Source organism: Anopheles gambiae, chromosome 3, assembly GCF_943734735.2.
Source record: "Anopheles gambiae chromosome 3, idAnoGambNW_F1_1, whole genome shotgun sequence".
Taxonomy (NCBI): Eukaryota; Metazoa; Arthropoda; class Insecta; order Diptera; family Culicidae; genus Anopheles; species Anopheles gambiae.
In genome coordinates this window covers 60,598,926-60,620,446 of record NC_064602.1, presented here as the reverse complement: position 1 = coordinate 60,620,446, position 21,521 = coordinate 60,598,926, and the positions used below count along the sequence as shown (strand labels likewise).

Here is a 21,521-nt window from a genome sequence, read left to right as displayed (position 1 = left end):
GGTCCTAAAGTTTTCCGCTTCAGGCTGTTACCGCGCCTACGACTGCTCACCAACGTAGCAGCAGCTAGAGCGGGAGAGTAGATGGGAGCAGGAGCGATGATCAGTATTGGAGTAATGAAGGGTGTGGGAGATATGATCGATGCGGGAGAAGCAACGGGTGTGGCGAGCGTTGCCTCGAGCTCTTCATACGAGCTACGACTCCGCTTTCTCAGCAACTGATCGATCACCGATTATGTAGGAGCAGCGATGTGATCATCGAGGTACGGGGCGGACTGAGGCTCGTCCAGCGCTACACCTGTACCAACTACAGAAGCAGGAACAAAAGGATTCTTTCCTGGTGATGTAGGGTTCTCCGTGTTGGTACGACTGTGGCGGTGGTGGTGGTGGTATTGGATTTTCAACAGTGCATTTTCCTCTACAATTCTCGTTTAAGTATGCACTATTCCAAGTGGACATTAATTAATGGGATTTTGGTTAATGGGAAAAAAGATGTAGTGCGTGTTGCCTATGTGCGGTCGTTATTACAGGGTTTCGAATTATATAATGGACTACTTGATCCACTCGGTGGAATGTTTCAAATGATTAGGGGATGTTTGCAACGTTGCAATCGAGGTTTGCAGGCATACGGGGCAATCTGTCAAACGCTTAGGAGAAGTGTGCAAAACAGCTATGGAGTATTGCAATAGGGTATGCAGCGCTTGGTTGTAGCGCTGTGAAAAATTATACAAGTTCAGTTCTTTCAACCGTTCCGTGCAAGGTAGTGTTAAACCGAGCAGAATAAATAAAGAAAGGTATTGATTTGTCATACAAATATTTAAAATAATTATTTTAGAAACACGTGTAGGGGCCATTTCTGTTTTTTTTTAACAGATACTTGAATACATTTGTTACGACGGCGAACGGATCTGTGGGCCACGCGAAGGATGCGACCTTGTAAATCAAACCCGCTCGGGTAACAGCGATCTTCTCAACCGTTCAACACCAATAATAAACCTTCCCGCTAGTTGCTCTCTCAAGTAATTTGAGGAGCCTATGCCGCAGAAGGGGGTGAAGAGGGATGAGAGATTTCTTTCTTGATCCGAATATGCAAAATTAAAAAAGACGAGGTTTCTAAGAGTTGCAAAATCCGAATGCTTTGTTTATTAAAAGTTCGGTCCCTTTTATACCCCCGGAAGACCATACAATTTTTAGGGTGTTAGTTTATCCTTTCCGAGGATAATAGTACATAAGTGTACGTACGCGTGAGTGCCGCATGTTAGTGTATGTGACGCATTTTTATTCCGCTTTTACACGTAGCGTTCCCGGTTTCTAGATTAAGGTGATCGCGCACCACGCGAATTTACAATTTGACACGTCCGTTACGAATTTAATAATTGCGAACGTAACAACATTGTTTATAAAAAATGCCAAGAAGAAAAACGATTTCTTTGGAAGACAAGCAGAAAATTGTAAAACTGAACTTAGAACAATATGGAATGATAAATATAGGAAAAATTATGGATTTCAACATTCAAACTGTTTCTAGAATCGTACACCAGTATTTAAGGATGGTGAAGTACGAGATAATTCAAAAAGTAAAGGAGGCACTCATCCAAAAAGACTAAGTGAAGAACAGTTGAATATTTAAAAAAAAATGGGTGGATGAAAACTGTTCCAATAGTCTAAAAAAATGGCATAGAAGTGTGAGCGTGAATTTGGAGAGAAAGTTTGCTTCGAAATATTCCTCAAAATATGGAGGTAAAGAAAGAGTATGCAATATGTTTTTTGTAATGGCAGGAGTAGTTAAACGATGCGAATTTTATGTTCCTCGACGAAATTGGATTCTACGTTTCTCTGAGAAGCAAAAGAGGATGGTCTGTTTCTGGAAAACCTACAAATAAAGTTGTACCCAGTATTAAAAGTCGTAACATAACAATTTGTTGTACAAGGACAAGAAACGGAATTGTAGCGTACGATTCTGCGGACGGTGCTTTCAACAAAAATTTATTTTTAACTTATTTGGATAAACTGAAAGCTGCTCTAAATACTCATGGCATAACCAAGCGATCATTTTTATGGACAACGTAGCCTTCCATAAGACCAATTTAGTAAAAAACATTTGCACAAAACAATAATATCAGGCTTGAGTACATTCTAACTTACTCACCATTTTTGAATCCAATAGAAAACATGTTTTCAAAATGGAAAGATATTGTAAGACGTGCTAGTCCCCAGGATGAAACAGATTTAATGAGAGTAATTAAAGAAGGAGGGAACTTAATCACAAAGCAAGGTTGTGATAAATACTTTCGTAACATGCTGAAATATGTGAGAAAATGATGTTGCGATGAAGAAATAGTTAAATAGGATGTAAAATTTTCGAATATTTAAATACATATTTAAAAAATATATAATTGTTCATAAAATTTTTCTCCCTTAGAACGATCTTTAAACACATATTCAATCACCAAAAACACACAAATCAACACGCGATGCTTTTTAAAAAAAATTCTAGGTTTAATTTCTACAGCGCTACAATCGTGCACTCCATAGCTGCGGTATAATTGTTTCGTATTTGTATTATTGTTTTGTGAATGTAAAACACGGGTGAAGTATCTCGGTCGACAGCGTCACTGCGTTGTCGAAAGTGATTAATCTTTACTCGGTATGTGTTTGTGTTCGTGCTGGACATACGTATCGTTGTCCGTTTGTCAAGACGTGTACACGAGTGTAAGCGTTTGATATCGCAGGCTGTAGTAGAGTAGTGTTTGTGTGCATTTGCTGTTACCTTTTTTTCATGTCTGTGTGATAATTTTTTTAATTCTAAAACAGCTCGCCTGAATTTTGTTTTTACGGCATGGAGTGTTTAGCATGCTCCGCCGTAGTTTTAATAAACGATGACCCAATTTTGTGTGCGGGGAAATGTGGTGGCAACTTTCATCGTCGCTGTGTTACCCCCTCGCTCTCGAAAACAGCGGCCAAAATAATTAATGAGAATAAGAATGTGCTGTATATGTGTGATAGATGTTTAGAACACAAATCGGGCTTGGCGGGTATGGATGTAGATGTGAGTGGATCTTACGATTTACTCACACAATCCATAAAAAATTTGGAGTCAAATGTGAGTGTATGGATATCGAGTGCCTTGGAAAAGGGAATCGAGACTCTAAAAACTGAGCTCTGCGCACAAGTGGAACGCAAATTGGAGCAAACATTGCGTGAAAGCTTGAGTGCGGTAGAATGCTCAAATAAGGCAAAGGAAGCCTTGCGTGCAACCTTTGACGATACTAAGGCCAGAGAAACTGTAGAGGATGAAAGTTGGGCTACAGTGACTAAGAAAAGAAAAAGGACGAATAGTGGGAACAGTAATGTTCAAACCATTATTAATCGTTTTGACACGGGGAATGTTAATTCGACGCCCAAGATTTCTGACAAGGTTACTGGACCCATTTTAGCAAACAAAAATAAGAATAGTAAGACTCTGGTTATTGTACCAAAGGTGGGTCAATCTTGTGATAAGACAAGAGCTGACCTTCGCGCTAAGCTGGATCCAAGGAAGCAGCAGGTGTCGGAATTCCGTGACGGCAAGGACGGTCAGGTGTTTGTTCAATGTTCTGCTCAGGTTAAATTAGATGAACTCAGGAAAGAAGTAGAAAACATTTTGGGAGATGAGTATGCAACGGATTTACCATTGTCACGTGTAAAGATTACCATTGTCACGTGTAAAATAAGGGAATACCCTGGAAACAGGTCAAGGTCATAGGAATGTTTGAAAATAAAATTTACAAGTACCAAAAATATAATGCGGTCTTGGAAATTGATTATGAGTCTGACCTATGTCTGGCAAAATTAGGAAAAATAAATGTGGGATTTGATAGGTGTAAAATTTCGAAGTCCGTGCATGTTATGAGGTGTTATGGTTGTGGTCATTTTAATCACAAGAGCACCGAGTGCAAGAATAAACAAGCTTGTTCAAAATGTGGTGATGAACACAAAACGTCTGAATGTACTTCATCTTCTTTGAAATGTGTGAATTGCGTGTTAGCAAACTCTGTTAGAAGCCTTAAACTAGATGTAAGACATGCGGCCAATGATTATAATTGTCCGATGTTTAAAAAACAGATAGAAAGGCGTATGCAACTTTCTCAATAGCATGTAGGGGAGGAGTTAGGACGGTTTAGAGAGATTTTACATTTCAATGTAGCCGGTCTTTCGTCCAACTACGCCATGTTTCGTGAGACAGTAGAGAAAGTTCAACCGTTGCTGGTCTTAATCTCTGAAACTCATGTGATTGAGGAAGAAGCATTTCAGCAGTTTCATATTAATGGTTATAGGGTTGTGTCGTGTTTGTCCCACTCACGTCATACAGGAGGTGTAGCTGTTTATGCCAGGAGCGAAATTATCCTATAGGTGATTTTTAATGAATCATTGGAGGGTAATTGGTTTCTTGGTGTTGCAGTTTCTAAGGGAATGACAACAGGCAATTACGGGATATTGTATCATTCGCCAAGTGCAAGTGACTCAAGGTTTGTTGACATTTTGGAAGAATGGTTAGATAGGTTCTTGAATTTTAGCAAACTTAACATTATCGTCGGTGATTTCAATATTGACTGGTTAAATGTTGAAAAATCTGCGAAGTTGAAAAGCTTAATGGATTCAGTAAACATGAAACAAAAAGTTAACCAATTCACACGAATTGCTAGGCAGAGCAGAACATTGATCGATCAGGTTTATAGTAGCACAGACTCAACAAGGTCACTACTGATCCGTTATTAAAAATATCGGATCATGAAACACTTGTTTTGAATATAAACGTGAAACGTGGTGAAACGATTCAACGAAAATTTAAATGCTGGAATAGGTACTCGAAATTTGCTCTTTGCAATCATGTGTCACAAGGATTAAGGCAAGAAGCGCCGAGCTTCAACGAAGCTGCAGACTTGTTATGGAACACATTGAAAAAAGCTATGGGCACCTTGGTTGAAGAGAAGACAATCTTGTCAAGAGAGACTAGTAGGTGGTATACTTTGGAACTTAGCCGTGCGAAACGGAAAAGAGACGAAGCATACCAACATTTTATTAGAGCAAACTCAGGCTACGATTGGACTGAATACACTAGACTAAGGAATACATACAGCAGGAATCTCAAAACTACTCGTAGAAATTACTTTAGTGGTGAAATATCTAAGCATAAAGGAAATAGCAAGGAGTTGTGGAAAGTGCTTAAAAGTTTACTAAGGCCAGAGGAATCACGCGTTTCTGTTGTAAAATTTGATGGGTTGGTAGAATCGGAAGATTCAATAATATGCCAGAAATTCAAAATGTTTTTTGTCAACAGTGTTTTAGATATAAATCAAAACATTGCTGATGCCAGAGCGCCTGATTCTTTGTTTTGTAATGATGCTCCAGGAAACCAATTCAAATTTCAGAAAATAACAAAAGAGAAATTAAAAACTATTTGTTTCAGCCTGTCCAAAACAGCGGGCATAGGGAATGTTAACTGTAATACTATTCAGGATTGCTTCCATGTGGTAGGAGAGTCTCTTCTTATAGTGATCAATCAGTCGCTGGAGGAGGGTATTTTTCCGGAGACTTGGAAGGAATCATTGGTAATACCTATTCCTAAAGTGAGCGGAGCTGCCAGTGCGGAAGAGTTTCGTCCCATCAACATGTTGCATGTACTCGAAAAGGTGCTGGAATTGGTGGTTAAGGAGCAATTGGTCCAGTTTCTAACTCGAAATGACTTGTTGATTAGTGAACAATCAGGATATCGACAGGGACACTCTTGTGAAACTGCTTTAAATCTTGTACTGGCGAGGTGGAAGGTGTTGATGGATCGAAAGGAATCGATAGTTGCCGTTTTCTTGGATCTAAAACGAGCATTTGAGACTATATCAAGACCGTTATTGCTGCAGACCTTAAGGCGTTTTGGTATTGTGGGAAAAGAGCTCAATTGGTTCGAAAATTATTTAAAAGACAGAACTCAGAGAACAGTTTTTGGAAACTCTATATCAGAGCTTATAGAAAATACCTTTGGAGTTCCGCAAGGAAGTGTTCTTGGACCAATTTTGTTTAATGTATATCAATGACATGAAACAGGTTTTGAAGTCTTGTGAGATCAATCTTTTTGCCGATGATACTGTTTTGTTTATCTCGCACAAAGACATCAAGCAAGCAGAGTCTCTGATTAATTTCGATTTAAACGCTCTGGATGGTTGGCTTAGGTACAAAAAGCTAGCATTAGTTAAGAAGACTAGTTACATGGTAATGACTGCTGGTGTATTAGACAGTCCCCCATCCATCGTGATAAATAAGGAACCAATCGAAAGAGTCCGTCAGGTTAAATATCTGGGGGTTATTTTAGACGACAGATTGAAGTTCAACACTCACATAGACTGGGTCATCGCTAAAGTGGCATCAAAGTGTGGGGTTATTAGTAGGCTGGCAAAAGATCTCGATTTTTTTGGGATAGTTAACCTCTATAAGTCACTGATTTCACCACATTTTGATTTTTGCTCGTCGATTCTGTTTCTTGGCAATAAGGGACAAATTTAAAGGCTTCAGAGATTGCAAAATCGTATTATGCGGTTAGCTTTAGGGTGTGGCCGACGTACGTCGTCTTTTGTTATGCTAGATATTCTTCAGTGGATGTCTGTAGAGCAGAGGATTGTGTATCAAACCATGACCTTTATATTTAAACTTTTGGGGGGCCTTTTGCCAGGGTATTTAGGGGAACGCATTGTTCGAGGATCTGATGTTCATCGGCACTGTACACGCAGAGCAAATGAGCGAATGAGCCGGGTTCCCAACTTAATTTCACATGGTGCCAGAAACTCTTTGTTTTTCAAGGGGATTCAATTGTACAACAGATTACCCGGAGAAATCAAGAATGCGAGTAACTTGCCAGACTTCAAACGTAGGTGTGCGGCATATGTTAAACAAACTGTGTAATGTCATATTTGTGTAGAAGTCCTATGTCACTATGTTATGTACAACTGCACTTGTCATCATGAGCTTGATGATGATGATAAGATTTTTCTTGATATATGAAATCAATTTAGAAAAAATATATAAGAAAGAGACAACATAAGTTTGAGACACGCGCGCGTACAAGTGGACAATCGGATTTAGTTTGGGAGAGCTTGCTGTCTGCATGTCTGGGAGGTCACAGCGAGATTCACTCATTGATGATTGTAAGTGGCCAATTCCAGATACATTAGGTTCTCCTGCATCGGAAGGTAGTGCCCTGGTGCCATCGTTGGTACCAGCGGAACTGGCCATATGCATGTTGCAGTGTGCCCTGATAATTTCCAATACATTAGGTTCTGCTGCTTCGGAAGGTAGTGCCCTGGAGCCGGTGTGGCACCAGTGGAACTGGCCATATGCATGTCGCAGTTATGTCCTGATGTGTTCGATGGAGTTGACCCGTTTTTTCTTGATGAAACTACGTCGGTCGTTTTGGGTGTGCGTATGACTTGGTGATTTCTTTTGAATGACGTCCGATGCCACCACTTGCTCGTAAATTTTTATTTTATTCAAAAACTACCTTAGAGTAATATTATCGTAAAGATACTTCCGTCCTTTTCAAACCTGTGTTGGGGTAAGAGGTGGGACTTATCATCACTATAGCTGGATGCAAAATTCCATAGCTGTTTTGCACACTTCTCCTAAGCGTTTGGCAGGTTCCCCTATATGCCAGCAAACCTCCATAGCAAACATAGTTGCGAACATCCCCTAACCATTTGAAACATTCCACCGAGTGGATCAAGTAGTCCATTATATGATTCGAAACCCTGTATTCATTGACTAACCTTAACCTTAAATTACCTATTCAATTTTTAATCAAGGGTGTGTTCTGCCTATCTCAAAATCCAACATATTTCTTTTTTTTTTCGTAGAGTTTTGCGTGAAATGCTGCGCAAAATGCGTCAAAGGTTTGCTTGATAGCTTCTATTGTTTCTTTTTTGTGGTTAATTATGGAAATATCATTCTTCTTCTTCTTCTTTTTGGCTCAACAATCGATGTCGGTCAAGGCCTGCCTGTACCCACTTGTGGTCTTGGCTTTCACCGACTAATTTCCCCCCCCCCCCCCCCTATAGCAGGATAGTCAATCCTACGTATGGCGGCGCGGTCTATTTGGGGATTGAACCCATGACGGGCATGTTGTTAATATGGAGACATCATTAGCATATGCATTTTTCGCACTTAATTGATAATTGAATATTTGTTCCTGTTTTCCAACAAGAGGGAGAAATATAGTACAAACAAATGCATTGTAGTTTTGTGTTCCTGACGATTCTTGACTAATTCTAATTGGAATTTTGGATTTTACTCTACCATTTATACATAATCGGGAATGAGAAACTCAATAAATTTTACAAAGAATTTCGATAAATCTTAGATTTATCCCCAGTTTAAACATAATATTATACAGTCTCAACTCGAGTTACGCGTCACTCGAGTTACGCGTCACTCGAGTTACGCAAGTTTTGAAACTTTGACAGTTCGCTGAGTTTATGATGTACACTTTAATTGTCAAATCCAACTTCAGTTGTCATTTGCATAATTTCATAATGTCATTTCACTCCATTCAAAACAAATCAAAATCCTGTTAACCTTCGTTTCTATGACCAAAACTACACCCTCATCTTTATGACCACCTACTCGGGTAGATCATACATTTTGTATGGGAGTTTGCATTTCTGGATGGTAAATTGATGATATCTTTTATTTTATTGATTGAAATGACTTCAACTTTTCAGAAAAGCTACATGAAACTTTGTTCTTGCCAGTATAAAAAATGAGAATTTAAAAAAATATTTTTAATATATTTTTATTATTTTAGTTTTTTTAACCCCTTATATTATACTTATATGACCACCTACCCGGGTTGGTCATACATTTTGTATGAGAAATTACACTTATCCGTGGTAAATTGTGCATAACGTCTGTTTTAGTTGTTGAAATGACTTCAAATTTTCAGGAAAGCTACATAAAACTTTGTTCTTGCCAGTATAAAAAAGTGAAGTTGCAACACACTTTTACCAAACTTTCTGTAATTGGGAGTACAGTTGGAATTCAATAGTCGAACGCTTTTTAGTTGGCATGTTTTTTAGTTGTACGCTCGATAGTTGGCTGACAGTTCAATTAAAAATCATGCGTTTGTATGGGAAAACCGGGTTTTGAAAATTTCACAAAAATCGCATGGCCTGCCGAGAAAAATTTCATTTTTATTTTTTTATGGAAAAACGTGCCAATGAAACAGCACATATTCAATAGTTGGCAGGGAATCGAAGATCAACCAGTAAGCTCGGACTGTAGTACTACTTGGGTTGTTGTTATTATTATTATTACTTGCTAGATAAACGGCGCTCCATTGTAATTTTCAAACGAAGTTTCCGAATTTCAGGCGTCCGAAGGCATGGCAAAGTATTTATCTGATTTTACTGAATTTGCATAATTCATGTTTCCCTCAGCGCAACCTAGCAGGAAAAAAATACCCAGAGACTTCTGCTCTAAAGTCCCTTATTTATTCTGCTCAAAGACAAAAAATGCAGCACAGTTTTCTGCAACGATATTGAGCTACTTTACTACTTAATTTTACGCGGCGATACTGACCGAACATGAAACTGTCTGCGCGGCGTCTTGGCGTACTCTATCTGTACGTGTGTGTTCGCCAGGCACAATTCTAGCTGATGTCGCCAACGGTGCCAGTTTGTGGGCCAGGGGGACAAGAAACTAGGAGAAATCAGGGGCTACCGGTGTTTTGTTGCCTAGGTTGCTGCTTCTTATTGCCGGTTTGCGACGGTATATTCAATATCTGGCAATTAGTCAACAAGTGTTGGTGCTTTGCTGAGGAGTGTTTTCTCTGCGATTGATATTGAATAAGTATTCGTTACATCATTGTTGGGAGCCACCCTGTACAAGCCTTGACAGAGTTCGTCATGCGCCCGATGTTAGGCGACCGTATGCGTGAAAGCACGATCGACGCTCTTCGGGATAGAGAGATCGTTCTCTTCTCTCCCGACCAGCTAAGGCAAAGGACGTATCGTTTGGTCCGTGTGTAAAATATTACATTATATTAATAAAAGTTATTGTTGTAGATCGAAGATACAAAAGTGGCGACGAGGATAATTCTGGCGAGCTGTTTCCCGTGATTTTATTGATTTTGATTTCTATTTTACCCGTTTTCTGTGTAAACGGAGGATCCGTGTCTTTGACCTGATGGAACGAAATGGTGAACCATCGCCATCGCGGAGCAGCCATGACCCAAGCCAGCGAACCGTCACCAATTTACCGTTGGACACGAATGCCTTCATCCAAGACATATTTAAGCAGCAGCAGGAAATTCTTCATCAGCAACAACAGTCCTTTTTGCAACAGCAGGAGCAGCTAATTACTAAAGTGCTAGCTTCAATTGGATCGCGACAACCTGTGGGAAATGAACACATTATTGATGCCCTAGCAAAACACATACAAGAGTTCCACTATGATCCGGAGGATGCTGTTACATTCAGTGCTTGGTTTGCGCGATACGAAGATCTCTTCGAAAGGGATGCGGAACGTCTGGACGATGCCGCGCGAGTGCGTCTTTTGTTGCGGAAGCTGGGTGCAGCGGAACACGAGCGATATGTAAGTCACATTCTTCCAGCTAAACTAAATGATTTCGATTTTAGATCGACGACTGGCAAGCTGAGAAAATTATTCGGTTCTCCTGAATTCGTCATCGCCAAACGGTACCGATGCTTGCAGATGTGTAAATTGCAGGAAGAAGACTGCATGACTTACTCGTGCCGCGTGAACAAGGCTGTTATAGAATCCGAGCTGGGAAAGTTATCCGAAGAGGAACTAAAATGTCTAATTTTTGTATGTGGTCTGAAAGACGACAGTTATTCCGAGATTCGCATAAGGCTCCTAAATCGACTAGAGGAGAAAAGCGATAAAACGGTAACGGATATGGCAGAAGAGTGTAAACGGATGGTGAACTTGAAGCATGATACGGCAATGATAGGCGAGGGAGAGAAGAGTGTGAGCATCGTTCGTGGATCCCGTGAAAAATACCCTAAGAAGGAGCACCAAGTGTGGAAACAGCCGAATAAGCTAAATGCAATAAAATGCTGGCTGTGTGGCGAAGGGCACCATGCGCGAAAGTGTTTCCACAAGTCCTATAAGTGCAATAATTGCCATAGATACGGACACAAGGAAGGGTACTGCGAGTCAGCTTTGAGATGGGCCAATAGAAAGAAGCGATGCGTGAAATCGGTGATCGTGAATAGGGTGAATAGTGCTAGCCGTGGCCGTGTAAATTTATTTTTGAATAACACCCAGATCCCGATGATGGTAGATACCGGAGCCGATATAAGCATAATTTCGAGCAAGCTGTGGCACGCAATCGGTAGCCCTGCATTAATTCCTGCAAGCGTGAAAGCGAGGACGGCGTCTGGTGATCCTTTACACATTTTGGGCGAGTTCCAATGTGATATAACAATTGGCCAGCAGTGCAAGTGTTGTACAATACGGGTGACAGAAGCTGACCTAATGTTGCTGGGAGCGGATTTAATGGACACATTTGGTCTTTGGAATGTTCCTTTGGCATCAATATGCAGTGAGATAAATGTCGTAGAAGCAAGCGAGAATACGAAGACCCTGCAAAAAGCTTTTCCTGCATTATTTTCGTCGAAGCTAGGGCGATGTACGAAAGGTTGTGTGAAGTTGATGCTGAAAGAAGGAGTGACACCAGTGTTCAGACCCAAGCGACCAGTAGCGTATGCGATGATACAAGCAGTCGACGATGAGCTTCTGAGGCTGGAAAATGATGGCATTATTACACGAGTGGAATATTCGGATTGGGCAGCACCTATTGTAGTGGTACGCAAGGCGAATGGTACCATCAGGATCTGCGGAGATTATTCAACGGGTTTGAATAATGCTCTAATGGCGCACCAGTACCCACTGCCATTACCCGAGGAAATTTTTTCCAACTTGAGTAATTGTGTTGTGTTTAGCCAGATTGACCTCTCTGATGCATTTTTGCAGGTAGAGGTAGATGAAAATCATCGCGGACTTTTAACGGTCAACACGCATCGAGGTTTATTCCGATATAACCGTTTACCACCCGGAGTCAAGGCAGCGCCGGGAGCGTTCCAGCAGTTAATCGACACAATGTTAGCTGGCTTGGATGGTGTCGCAGCATATATGGACGACATCGTAGTTGGAGGCAAGGACATGGCAACCCATAATGGCAACCTGCGAGCGGTTTTGGAGAAGCTGCAAGAGTATGGATTTACCATACGCGCAAGTAAGTGCAATATTTATAAATCCCAGATTAAATACTTGGGCCATCTATTAGGAAAAGGGTTACGTCCAGATCCGGACAAGATTAAGGCCATTTTAAAATTGCTGCCCCCTACTGATATGCCGGGAGTGCGGTCATTCCTAGGAGCCATAAATTTTTACGGCAAATTTGTCCATAATATGCGAATGCTGCGACATCCTCTTGATGATTTGCTCAAGGAAGGAAAGGTTTTTTGCTGGACGCCACAATGTCAGCATGCCTTTGAGCAATTCAAGAAGATTTTATCTTCAGATTTGTTATTAACGCATTATAACCCACGGCTCGACATAATTGTTTCGGCGGACGCTTCATCGATTGGATTAGGAGCTACTATATCGCATAGGTGGCCGGATGGAAAGATAAAAGTAGTCCAACACGCATCGCGAGCACTTACAGCAGCTGAGCAGCGTTATAGCCAACTTGATCGTGAAGGGCTAGCGATTATTTTTGCCGTCACTAAATTTCACCGTATGCTGTTTGGACGACATTTTCTTCTACAAACAGACCATCAACCATTGCTCCGAATCTTTGGTTCGAAAAAGGGTATACCTGTATATACCGCAAACCGTCTACAGCGTTTCGCTTTGACATTACTGTTTTATGATTTTGAAATAGAGTATGTACCAACTGAGAAGTTCGGAAATGCAGATGTGCTATCCCGGTTGATGGATAAACATGAAAAACCGGAACAAGATTTTATAATTGCCAGTATTGAACTAGATAATGATGTCGGAGCCCTTGTGAAAAATGCAGCGAAGAGTTTACCGCTGGCATTTGAACATGTAGCGCGCGAGTCGCATAACGACCCTTTGCTTCAGGTCGTGTATAACTACGTACAAAGTGGGTGGCCAAAGAATATAGATAATGCGGAATTGAAATACTTCTACGCGAGACGAGAGTCCCTTGCAACAATTGAGAATTGTATTTGTTTTGGAGAGCGGTTAGTGATTCCTGCGTCGCAGCGTCGGCGGGTGCTAGAAATGATGCACCGTGGTCATCCAGGAATCGATCGTATGAAAGCTATAGCACGAAGTTATGTTTATTGGCCATTGATAGACGCGGATGTTGAGAAACTTGTAAAGTTATGCAAATTGTGTGCTTTAGCAGCTAAATCGCCAATTCATAGCTCTCCAATATCATGGCCGAAAACTGATGCACCATGGCAGCGAGTTCATATAGATTACGCTGGACCTATAGATGGTGTATACTTTCTTCTGGTGATTGATTCTTTTTCTAAGTGGCCTGAAATTATTTCGACTTCAAGTATATCCGCTAATGCAACCGTCACTATGTTGAGAGGATTGTGTGTTAGATTTGGCATGCCTAACACGATAGTGAGCGACAATGGTAGGCAGTTTACCAGTGCAATTTTTGCCGATTTTTGCAACACTAATGGAATCGAGCATATTAAGACTGCCCCATATCACCCTCAGTCGAATGGGCAAGCAGAAAGGTTTGTTGATTCCTTTAAAAGAGCGCTCAAAAAGATAAAGGTGAGGAAGGTGTCATTACAGGAAGCCTTAGATACGTTTCTCCTGACCTACAGAAGTACACCGAACAAGCAGCTAGAAGGAATGCGTACTCCAGCAGAGGTCATGTTTGAACGAAAAATCCGTACTTGCTTGGAACTGCTGCGTCCCCCAGTACAAGTTGAATCAACGAGCAGGCAGATGCCACCCAGAAAGTTCCACGTTGGTGAAACGGTTTATGCTAAGGAGTACCGTAATAATTCCTGGAGTTGGATTCCTGGTGAGATCACCAAACGGCGTGGAAACGTAATGTATGAAGTACAGAACGCAACCGGAAAGAAGTGGCGTTCACACATCAACCAGCTACGACCACGATTGAATATCGGTACACATACTGTCCAACCAGACGCTACAGAAACTTCAATGGGTTTGAACATTTTATTGGATGAATGTCGAAGCACTGTTAGTGACAGCTTTACCTCGGCGGTGTTACCTCCTGGGATTTCTGTGCCATCGTCATCGTCATCGTCTTTAATGTCAGCGTCTTCGTCATCGTCGTATTCGTCTTCGACGTCGTCTTCATCGTCATCCCCGTCACTGTTACCTTTCATGTCTGAATCGTCTTCGTCCCTTTTGTTATCGTCAAATAATACGGATGTTCTAAGTTCTCCAGATTTCGCTACAGCTGAAAGTGCATCATCGCCTTCACCGGTGCAGCCCCTACGTCGTTCTACGCGTGTTCGAAGATCGCCACAGTGGATGCGGTCGTACCAGAGAAATTGAAGAGGAGGGATGTTGGGAGCCACCCTGTACAAGCCTTGACAGAGTTCGTCATGCGCCCGATGTTAGGCGACCGTATGCGTGAAAGCACGATCGACGCTCTTCAAGATAGAGAGATCGTTCTCTTCTCTCCCGACCGGCTAAGGCAAAGGACGTATCGTTTGGTCCGTGTGTAAAATATTACATTATATTAATAAAAGTTATTGTTGTAGATCGAAGATACAAAAATCATCATTATAATACATAAGCTTTTTATTGATACAGCAGTACAACAAAGTGAGTATTTAGTTAATTTATAAAATTTATAATTATAATAACACTTATGTTAATCGTTTATCAAGCTAACAATCCTTGTTTAAAACATCGAAATGATTTTCTCCCACTTTGTAATTGACGATAGCAGCAATGAAGAAGAAACAACAGTAGATCCCCGCTGCGCAAAGCGATCGAAAACTTCTCAAACTCAAACTGCAAACATATTTCACAGCCCATGGCTGTGAAATATTTCGCATTTAAAATTGTTGCAAATTTATAAACCCGCTGCGCAAAGCGATCGAAAACTTCTCAAACTCAAATTGCAAACATATTTCACAGCGCATGGCTGTGAAATATTTCGCATTCAAAATTGTTGCAAATTTATAAATGAAATATTTCGAAATTTTCAGCGCTGAAATTTTTGGATTGATATATTTCTTCGATCGGAATCCAAGCGTTTTCCCTGACATTTCTGCTCGCTTTTTCGATCGCTTTTGGCGGCAAGCGATCGAAAATCCGAGCTACAAAACTGCTAGATTTTGTCGTTCGGGAATGAAATACTTTGTAATTTTCAGCACTGAAATTTTTCGATTGATATATTTCTTCGATCGGAATCCAAGCGTTTTCCCTGCCCGCACCCCGCTGCGCAAAGCGATCGAAAACTTCTCAAACTCAAATTGCAAACATATTTCACAGCGCATGGCTGTGAAATATTTCGCATTCAAAATGGTTGCAAATTTATAAATGATATATTTCGAAATTTTCAGCGCTGAAATTTTTGGATTGATATATTTCTTCGATCGGAATCCAAGCGTTTTCCCTGACATTTCTGCTCGCTTTTTCGATCGCTTTTGGCGGCAAGCGATCGAAAATCCGAGCTACAAAACTGCTAGATTTTGTCGTGCGGGACGACTCGCTCATCGAAGCCGGCGTCGACGTACCGAATACCGCCACCCTCGCACAACTTCGGCAACTTTACGCCTCTCTCGAGCTGGTCGCTCGTTCCCCCCGTGCAGCGCAACCCACCACCTCGGCCATGGCATCAGCCTCCGCTTACGCAAACCATCCCGAGGCCGCCATTTTGTATCACCCTCATGAAAATGGCGGTGACGCCGTTAATGATGCCGCTTCGACGAACAACACCACCGACGCCAATGCTAATCTGCCCTCCGCTCAAGGTGTAGCTGCCGCCCTTCCCCGCTGTTCCGACGATATGGAGGCTCACCTCGAAGCGCTGCGAATGCAGCTACAGTTAGCCGAATTGCGTCAGAAAGTGCATCAACTCGAGGCGCAGCAACCGACCGCCGTTTGTGTAAAGGATTTCGAATCCTTCATCGAGCCGCTTGATGCTGAGAAAAATTCCGATGTCATCCGCTGGTTCCGTGATTTGGAACGCCTTTTCTCACTCCATCGAGTATGCGATGTGGACAAATTTTTGTTTACTCTTCGGCTCCTCACAGGCACGGCAGCTAACGTCGCCAAAGAATTTGACGTCACCACTTACGACGAACTGAAAATGGAGCTTATCGACAACCTTCATTTCGTCGCTACTCCTGAATCTGTGTACCGCCAACTCCGCAATCGTCGGCTGCAGCCACAAGAATCTGCCCTCCGCTACCTGTTTGATATGCAGCGCATAGCTGGCCAAGCCGACATTCCTGATTCGGAACTGATCCCGATCGTCATCGATGGATTGGGAAGCCCGTCAATTACTTCAAGCCTGCACTTCATGCCCCTCACGATGGAAGATTTCCGGAAGAAGCTGAAGCTTTTCGAGTCTTGCCGTCATCTTCGAGCCATCAAGCCCCCTTCCGCCGTTGTTCGGGCCCCGATGAACAGCCGTATGGAACGGCCCCAAACGTCGCAGGAACCTGTCCGCTGCTTCAACTGCTCCCGATTTGGACACCTTCAGAGTGCCTGCTCCAAGCCGAAGCGCCCACCCGGCGGATGTTTCCGCTGTTTCCAGACTGGGCACGTCTACCGCAATTGCCCTGAACGTCGGGCCAACGCTACTGTTGAGGGCGGTATTAGCTCGGAGGATACTCTCGGCACAAACCAAGAGGTGAGTTTGACATTTTTACACCCTTCTACTAAGCGTACCACCCTCAATCGCGTCCGTTCCCTTCTCGATACAGGGAGTCCTGTGAGCTTCATCAGTGACACATTAGTACCAGCTAGGCTGCTAGGACCTCTTTCAACAACTGAATACTGCACTATGGTTAAGGGACCACTTTATTCTCGAGGACGCATTAATTGCACAATCCAGTTTAGGGATCATTCTGTTCGACATTCTTTTATTATATTACCTGGAATTGCGTGGCCTGTCATTATTGGTCGCGATTTACTTAATTCTCTTAACATTTCTCTTACTTATTCATCTTTTTCAAAATCATGTATTACTAAAACCCCGTTGACGGAACTTGAAGAAGTTGATACAACTCTTCCAGAAAAATTAGAAGATGCTATTAGGAGTATTTGCTCGCTCGATGTAATCGAAGCCGAAAATGAACTGGATTTAGGAGATACTCTATCCTTAGAGCAGCGTTCAATTGTTATTTCTATTATCAAGAATTCATACCTCAAATATATTTCAAACACTAAACCACTTGTACATCCAATGAAAATCAATCTAACTCATGATACACCAATATTTACTAGGCCGCGAAGACTCTCTTATGGTGAAAGACAGCAGGTTAAGCAAATTGTTGATAAACTGTTAGCAGAAAACATCATCCGGCCCAGTAATTCTCCTTATGCTTCTGCGCTTGTCCTCGTTAGGAAAAAGAGTGGCGAGGTTCGTATGTGTGTGGATTACCGGCCCCTCAACAAAATCACAGTTCGGGACAATTACCCCCTACCCCTTATCGAAACTTGTTTGGAGCATCTGTGTGGAAAAAAATTCTTCAGTTTGCTAGATTTGAAAAGCGGATTCCAGGTCCCAATGAGTGAGGAGTCTATCCCCTACACTTCTTTTGTGACCCCAGATGGTCAATTTGAATATCTGAAAATGCCATTCGGTCTTCGTAACGCCCCTTCCGAATTCCAACGTTTTATTAATTCTATTTTAAGGGAATTCATTGATGATGGTATAATAGTAGTGTACCTCGATGACATCATCATCGCTTCTACTGATCTTAGCTCTCACTTCAGTACTCTCCGGTCCGTATTAGAAAAGATTAAGCAGAACAATTTGGAACTTCGTCTTGACAAGTGCAAATTTGTCCATGAAGAAATAGAATACTTGGGCTACAAAGCTAACTTTTCTGGAATTCAGCCTAGTGATAGGCACATTAAAGCACTTACTAATTACCCTATGCCCACTAATTTAAAACAACTCAGACGTTGTCTTGGTCTGTTTTCATACTTCCGACGGTTTGTCCCATCTTTCTCTTGCATCGCTAAACCTATGACAAAACTTCTTCAGAAGGACGAAGTATTTAACTTCGATTCAAATTGCGTGCATGCTTTTGAAACCTTACGTGACAAACTTGTGCATTCTCCTATCCTTTCCATATTCGACCCAAAACGGGAAACCGAATTACACTGTGACGCAAGTTCCTTTGGTTTTGGCGCTATTCTCCTTCAGAAACAGGATGACAATAAGCTGCACCCTGTTGCTTACTTTTCCAAAACCACTTCAAAAGACGAGTCCAAGTTACACAGTTATGATCTTGAAACTCTTTCCATCATTTACGCTCTTAAGCGCTTCCACACTTATGTTCATGGGCTCCCCATTAAGATAGTTACTGACTGCAACTCTCTGGTCGAGACCCTTAAGAACCGTAATGCTTCCGCTAAGATTGCCAGATGGTCCTTGTTTCTGGAAAATTACGACTATACCATCTGTCATCGCTCAGGCACTTCTATGCCTCATGTCGACGCACTGAGTCGCACCGAAGCTGTGGGTGCCATCGGTGAGATTGACCTTGACTTCCAGCTTCAAGTAGCTCAGACGCGTGACCCATCTATCGAAGCTCTCAAACATCGGTTAGAATCAGAAGAAGTTGACGGATTCTTACTTCAAGATGGGCTTGTCTATCGCGACATACCTGATGGTCAACCTCAATTGTATGTCCCTTCGGAAATGGTCGACAATGTAATTAGACACACTCACGAGCGAATTGGCCACCTGGGCATAAACAAAACCTTCAGCAAAATCAGTCAGCATTACTGGTTCCCCCACATGAAGCCCACTATCGACAAATTCATCAAAAACTGCCTCAAGTGCAATGTTTATTCTGCACCTCATCATACTAATGCCCGGAATATGTACAGCATCCCTAAAGAGCCCTTACCCTTTGATACCATCCATATTGACCATTTAGGTCCGCTCCCTAGTTCTTCCTTACGCAAGAAGTATATACTTGTTGTTATCGATGCTTTCACTAAATTAACTAAACTTTACCCAACCTCCTCAACTAATGCGAAGGAAGTGTGTTCTGCCCTTTCCCAATATATGTCTTACTATAGCCGCCCTAGGCGGATTGTTAGCGATCGAGCTACTTGTTTCACCTCCACCTTGTTTGAGGACTTCTTGGAATCGCATAACATTAGCCATGTCCTCAACGCCACCGGATCCCCACAAGCCAATGGACAGGTAGAACGGGTGAACCGTGTGTTGCGTCCTATCCTTAGCAAACTATCTGATGCTCCAGACCAGACCGATTGGGTATCCAAATTGCGGTCAGCCGAATACGCTTTAAACAATACCGTCCACACATCTACGAACTTCTGCCCCTCTGTCCTACTCTTTGGTGTCGAGCAACGCGGTAAAGTTCCAGACGAGTTAGCCGAATACCTGGATGAGGAATTTGATCGAGCCTCTAGGGACTTAGAAGCCATTCGGGCTAAAGCGTTAGAAAACATAGAAGAGTCTCAACGGAAGAATGTGGAATACTTTAGCAAAAAGCACAAACCACCACAGTGCTATAAGGAAGGTGACTTAGTGGCTATACGTTACTCTGATACGACCGATAGTGGTAATAAGAAGCTCAATCCTAAATTCAGGGGACCTTACGTCATCCATAAAGTGTTGCCCCATGATAGGTACGTGGTACGCGATGTAGAAGGATGTCAACTCACACAACTACCCTACGATGGGGTTCTAGAAGCGAATAAGTTGAGACGTTGGACCGAGTCCAGTGATTAGGAAATTGAGGGCAATTTTTTGTTCAGGAAAGCCGGGGTGTAACGTCCGGACTAATATCGCCCACTGTGCACTCAACCTGAATCCCGAACGCAGCGGTATAAACGCGTTATACCTTGACCGCTGGAGCACCCGGTGTGCTAGATGAACTGTCATAGAATAAAGCTCTCTTCTTGGCGCGACATTGAACGAAACAGACGTAAGCCACTGACTTCTGCGTATAATTATTTGTGTGCTCTTCCGAATTAGGGTAAATGTACCTATAGTGGTGGTAGTACCAATAGTGGTGCTATTGCTCTAAAATGCGGTTCATAGGGCAAATTAAAAGTATTTAAGTTATTTAAGTTAGTATGAAATGTTCTTTAGCCTGTTACAAAGGGTTTAAACGTTAAATTGGGCCATTCCGTTAATTAGTGACCGAAAAATCCATTATTTTGTGAAATGTGTCAACATTTTTCCAAAATCCTTAGGATTTCATAACGAAACTCATATTTCTGTTAACGTTCTAAATGATCACAAACCCACGCAATTACTAGTTTTTCAACATGACTGTTATGGAATGTTATTGTTTTACTATAATTATTTGCATTTTGACCATATTTATGCATTTTTAAGTGTTTTTTACCATAGTGCCATTATAGGTACACAAAACAGGCATGTTCCTATAGTGGTTATAGTTATAAAATCAATAAATATAGATCATTTTAGATTTTTTCGAGGATATTTTTGACATGCCGTACTGTTTTCACTAAAATAAGCAACAGAAATGAATTTTATGTAGGTAATTTACCAAAAACATGCCAAAATTCGCTTATCTGGCTGAATGAAAAATTGACTTCAAATCAAGCACACTCTTCCAGGTGTTGGTTGATGACAGGTGTGATGCAGTACTTTAGTGAATAGTTTCATCAATCAAATTTATACATTTTTTTACGATCAAATTACGCAAGAAACCAATATTATGGCAGTAGTCGTTGCTATTCACACGAAAACATCTTCAAAACTATGTTATATTGATATTATACACTGTTTTGAGGCATCTTTGTTTACCACCACTATAGGAACACAATACGACGACTATAGGAACCATACCACCATTATAGGTACAACGAAGCAGTCACAAAAATATGTATTTTTTCTTAAATTTGATGTATTTCATGGTAAAAATGGTTGTGATTGCGAAGATAAAACATATTTCAATTGCTATGTGTTAAAATATTCAGAAATTATCCTTCCTGACACTTTAAATCCATTAAAACACATCGGTACCTCTACAAATTGCACCACTATTGGTACATTTACCCTATGCTAAATCTTATTAAAACGGCCAATTAACCTTCCGCCAACCGTAAAACGCTTGGTCGTTACACATTCAAAATTGTTGCAAATTTATAAATGAAAAATTTCGAAATTTACAGCGCTGAAATTTTTGGATTGAAATATTTCTTCGATCGGAATCCAAGCGTTTTCCCTGACATTTCTGCTCGCTTTTTCGATCGCTTTTGGCGGAAAGCGATCGAAAATCCGAGCTACAAAACTGCTCGATTTTGTCGTGCGG

The 21,521-nt window shown here is 41.5% G+C and overlaps 1 protein-coding gene across 1 annotated transcript; it reads left to right on the top strand.

Annotated features, from left to right (window-relative positions):
• The first annotated feature begins 15,737 nt into the window (after positions 1 to 15,737).
• On the top strand, positions 15,738 to 20,166 carry LOC133393796 (uncharacterized). The gene is made up of 2 exons (XM_061660347.1): positions 15,738 to 16,879; positions 16,953 to 20,166. The coding sequence occupies exons 1-2, from the start codon at positions 15,854 to 15,856 to the stop codon at positions 16,962 to 16,964; spliced, it is 1,038 nt and encodes a 345-aa protein (XP_061516331.1). The 5' UTR covers positions 15,738 to 15,853; the 3' UTR covers positions 16,965 to 20,166.
• The last annotated feature ends 1,355 nt before the right edge of the window (positions 20,167 to 21,521 follow it).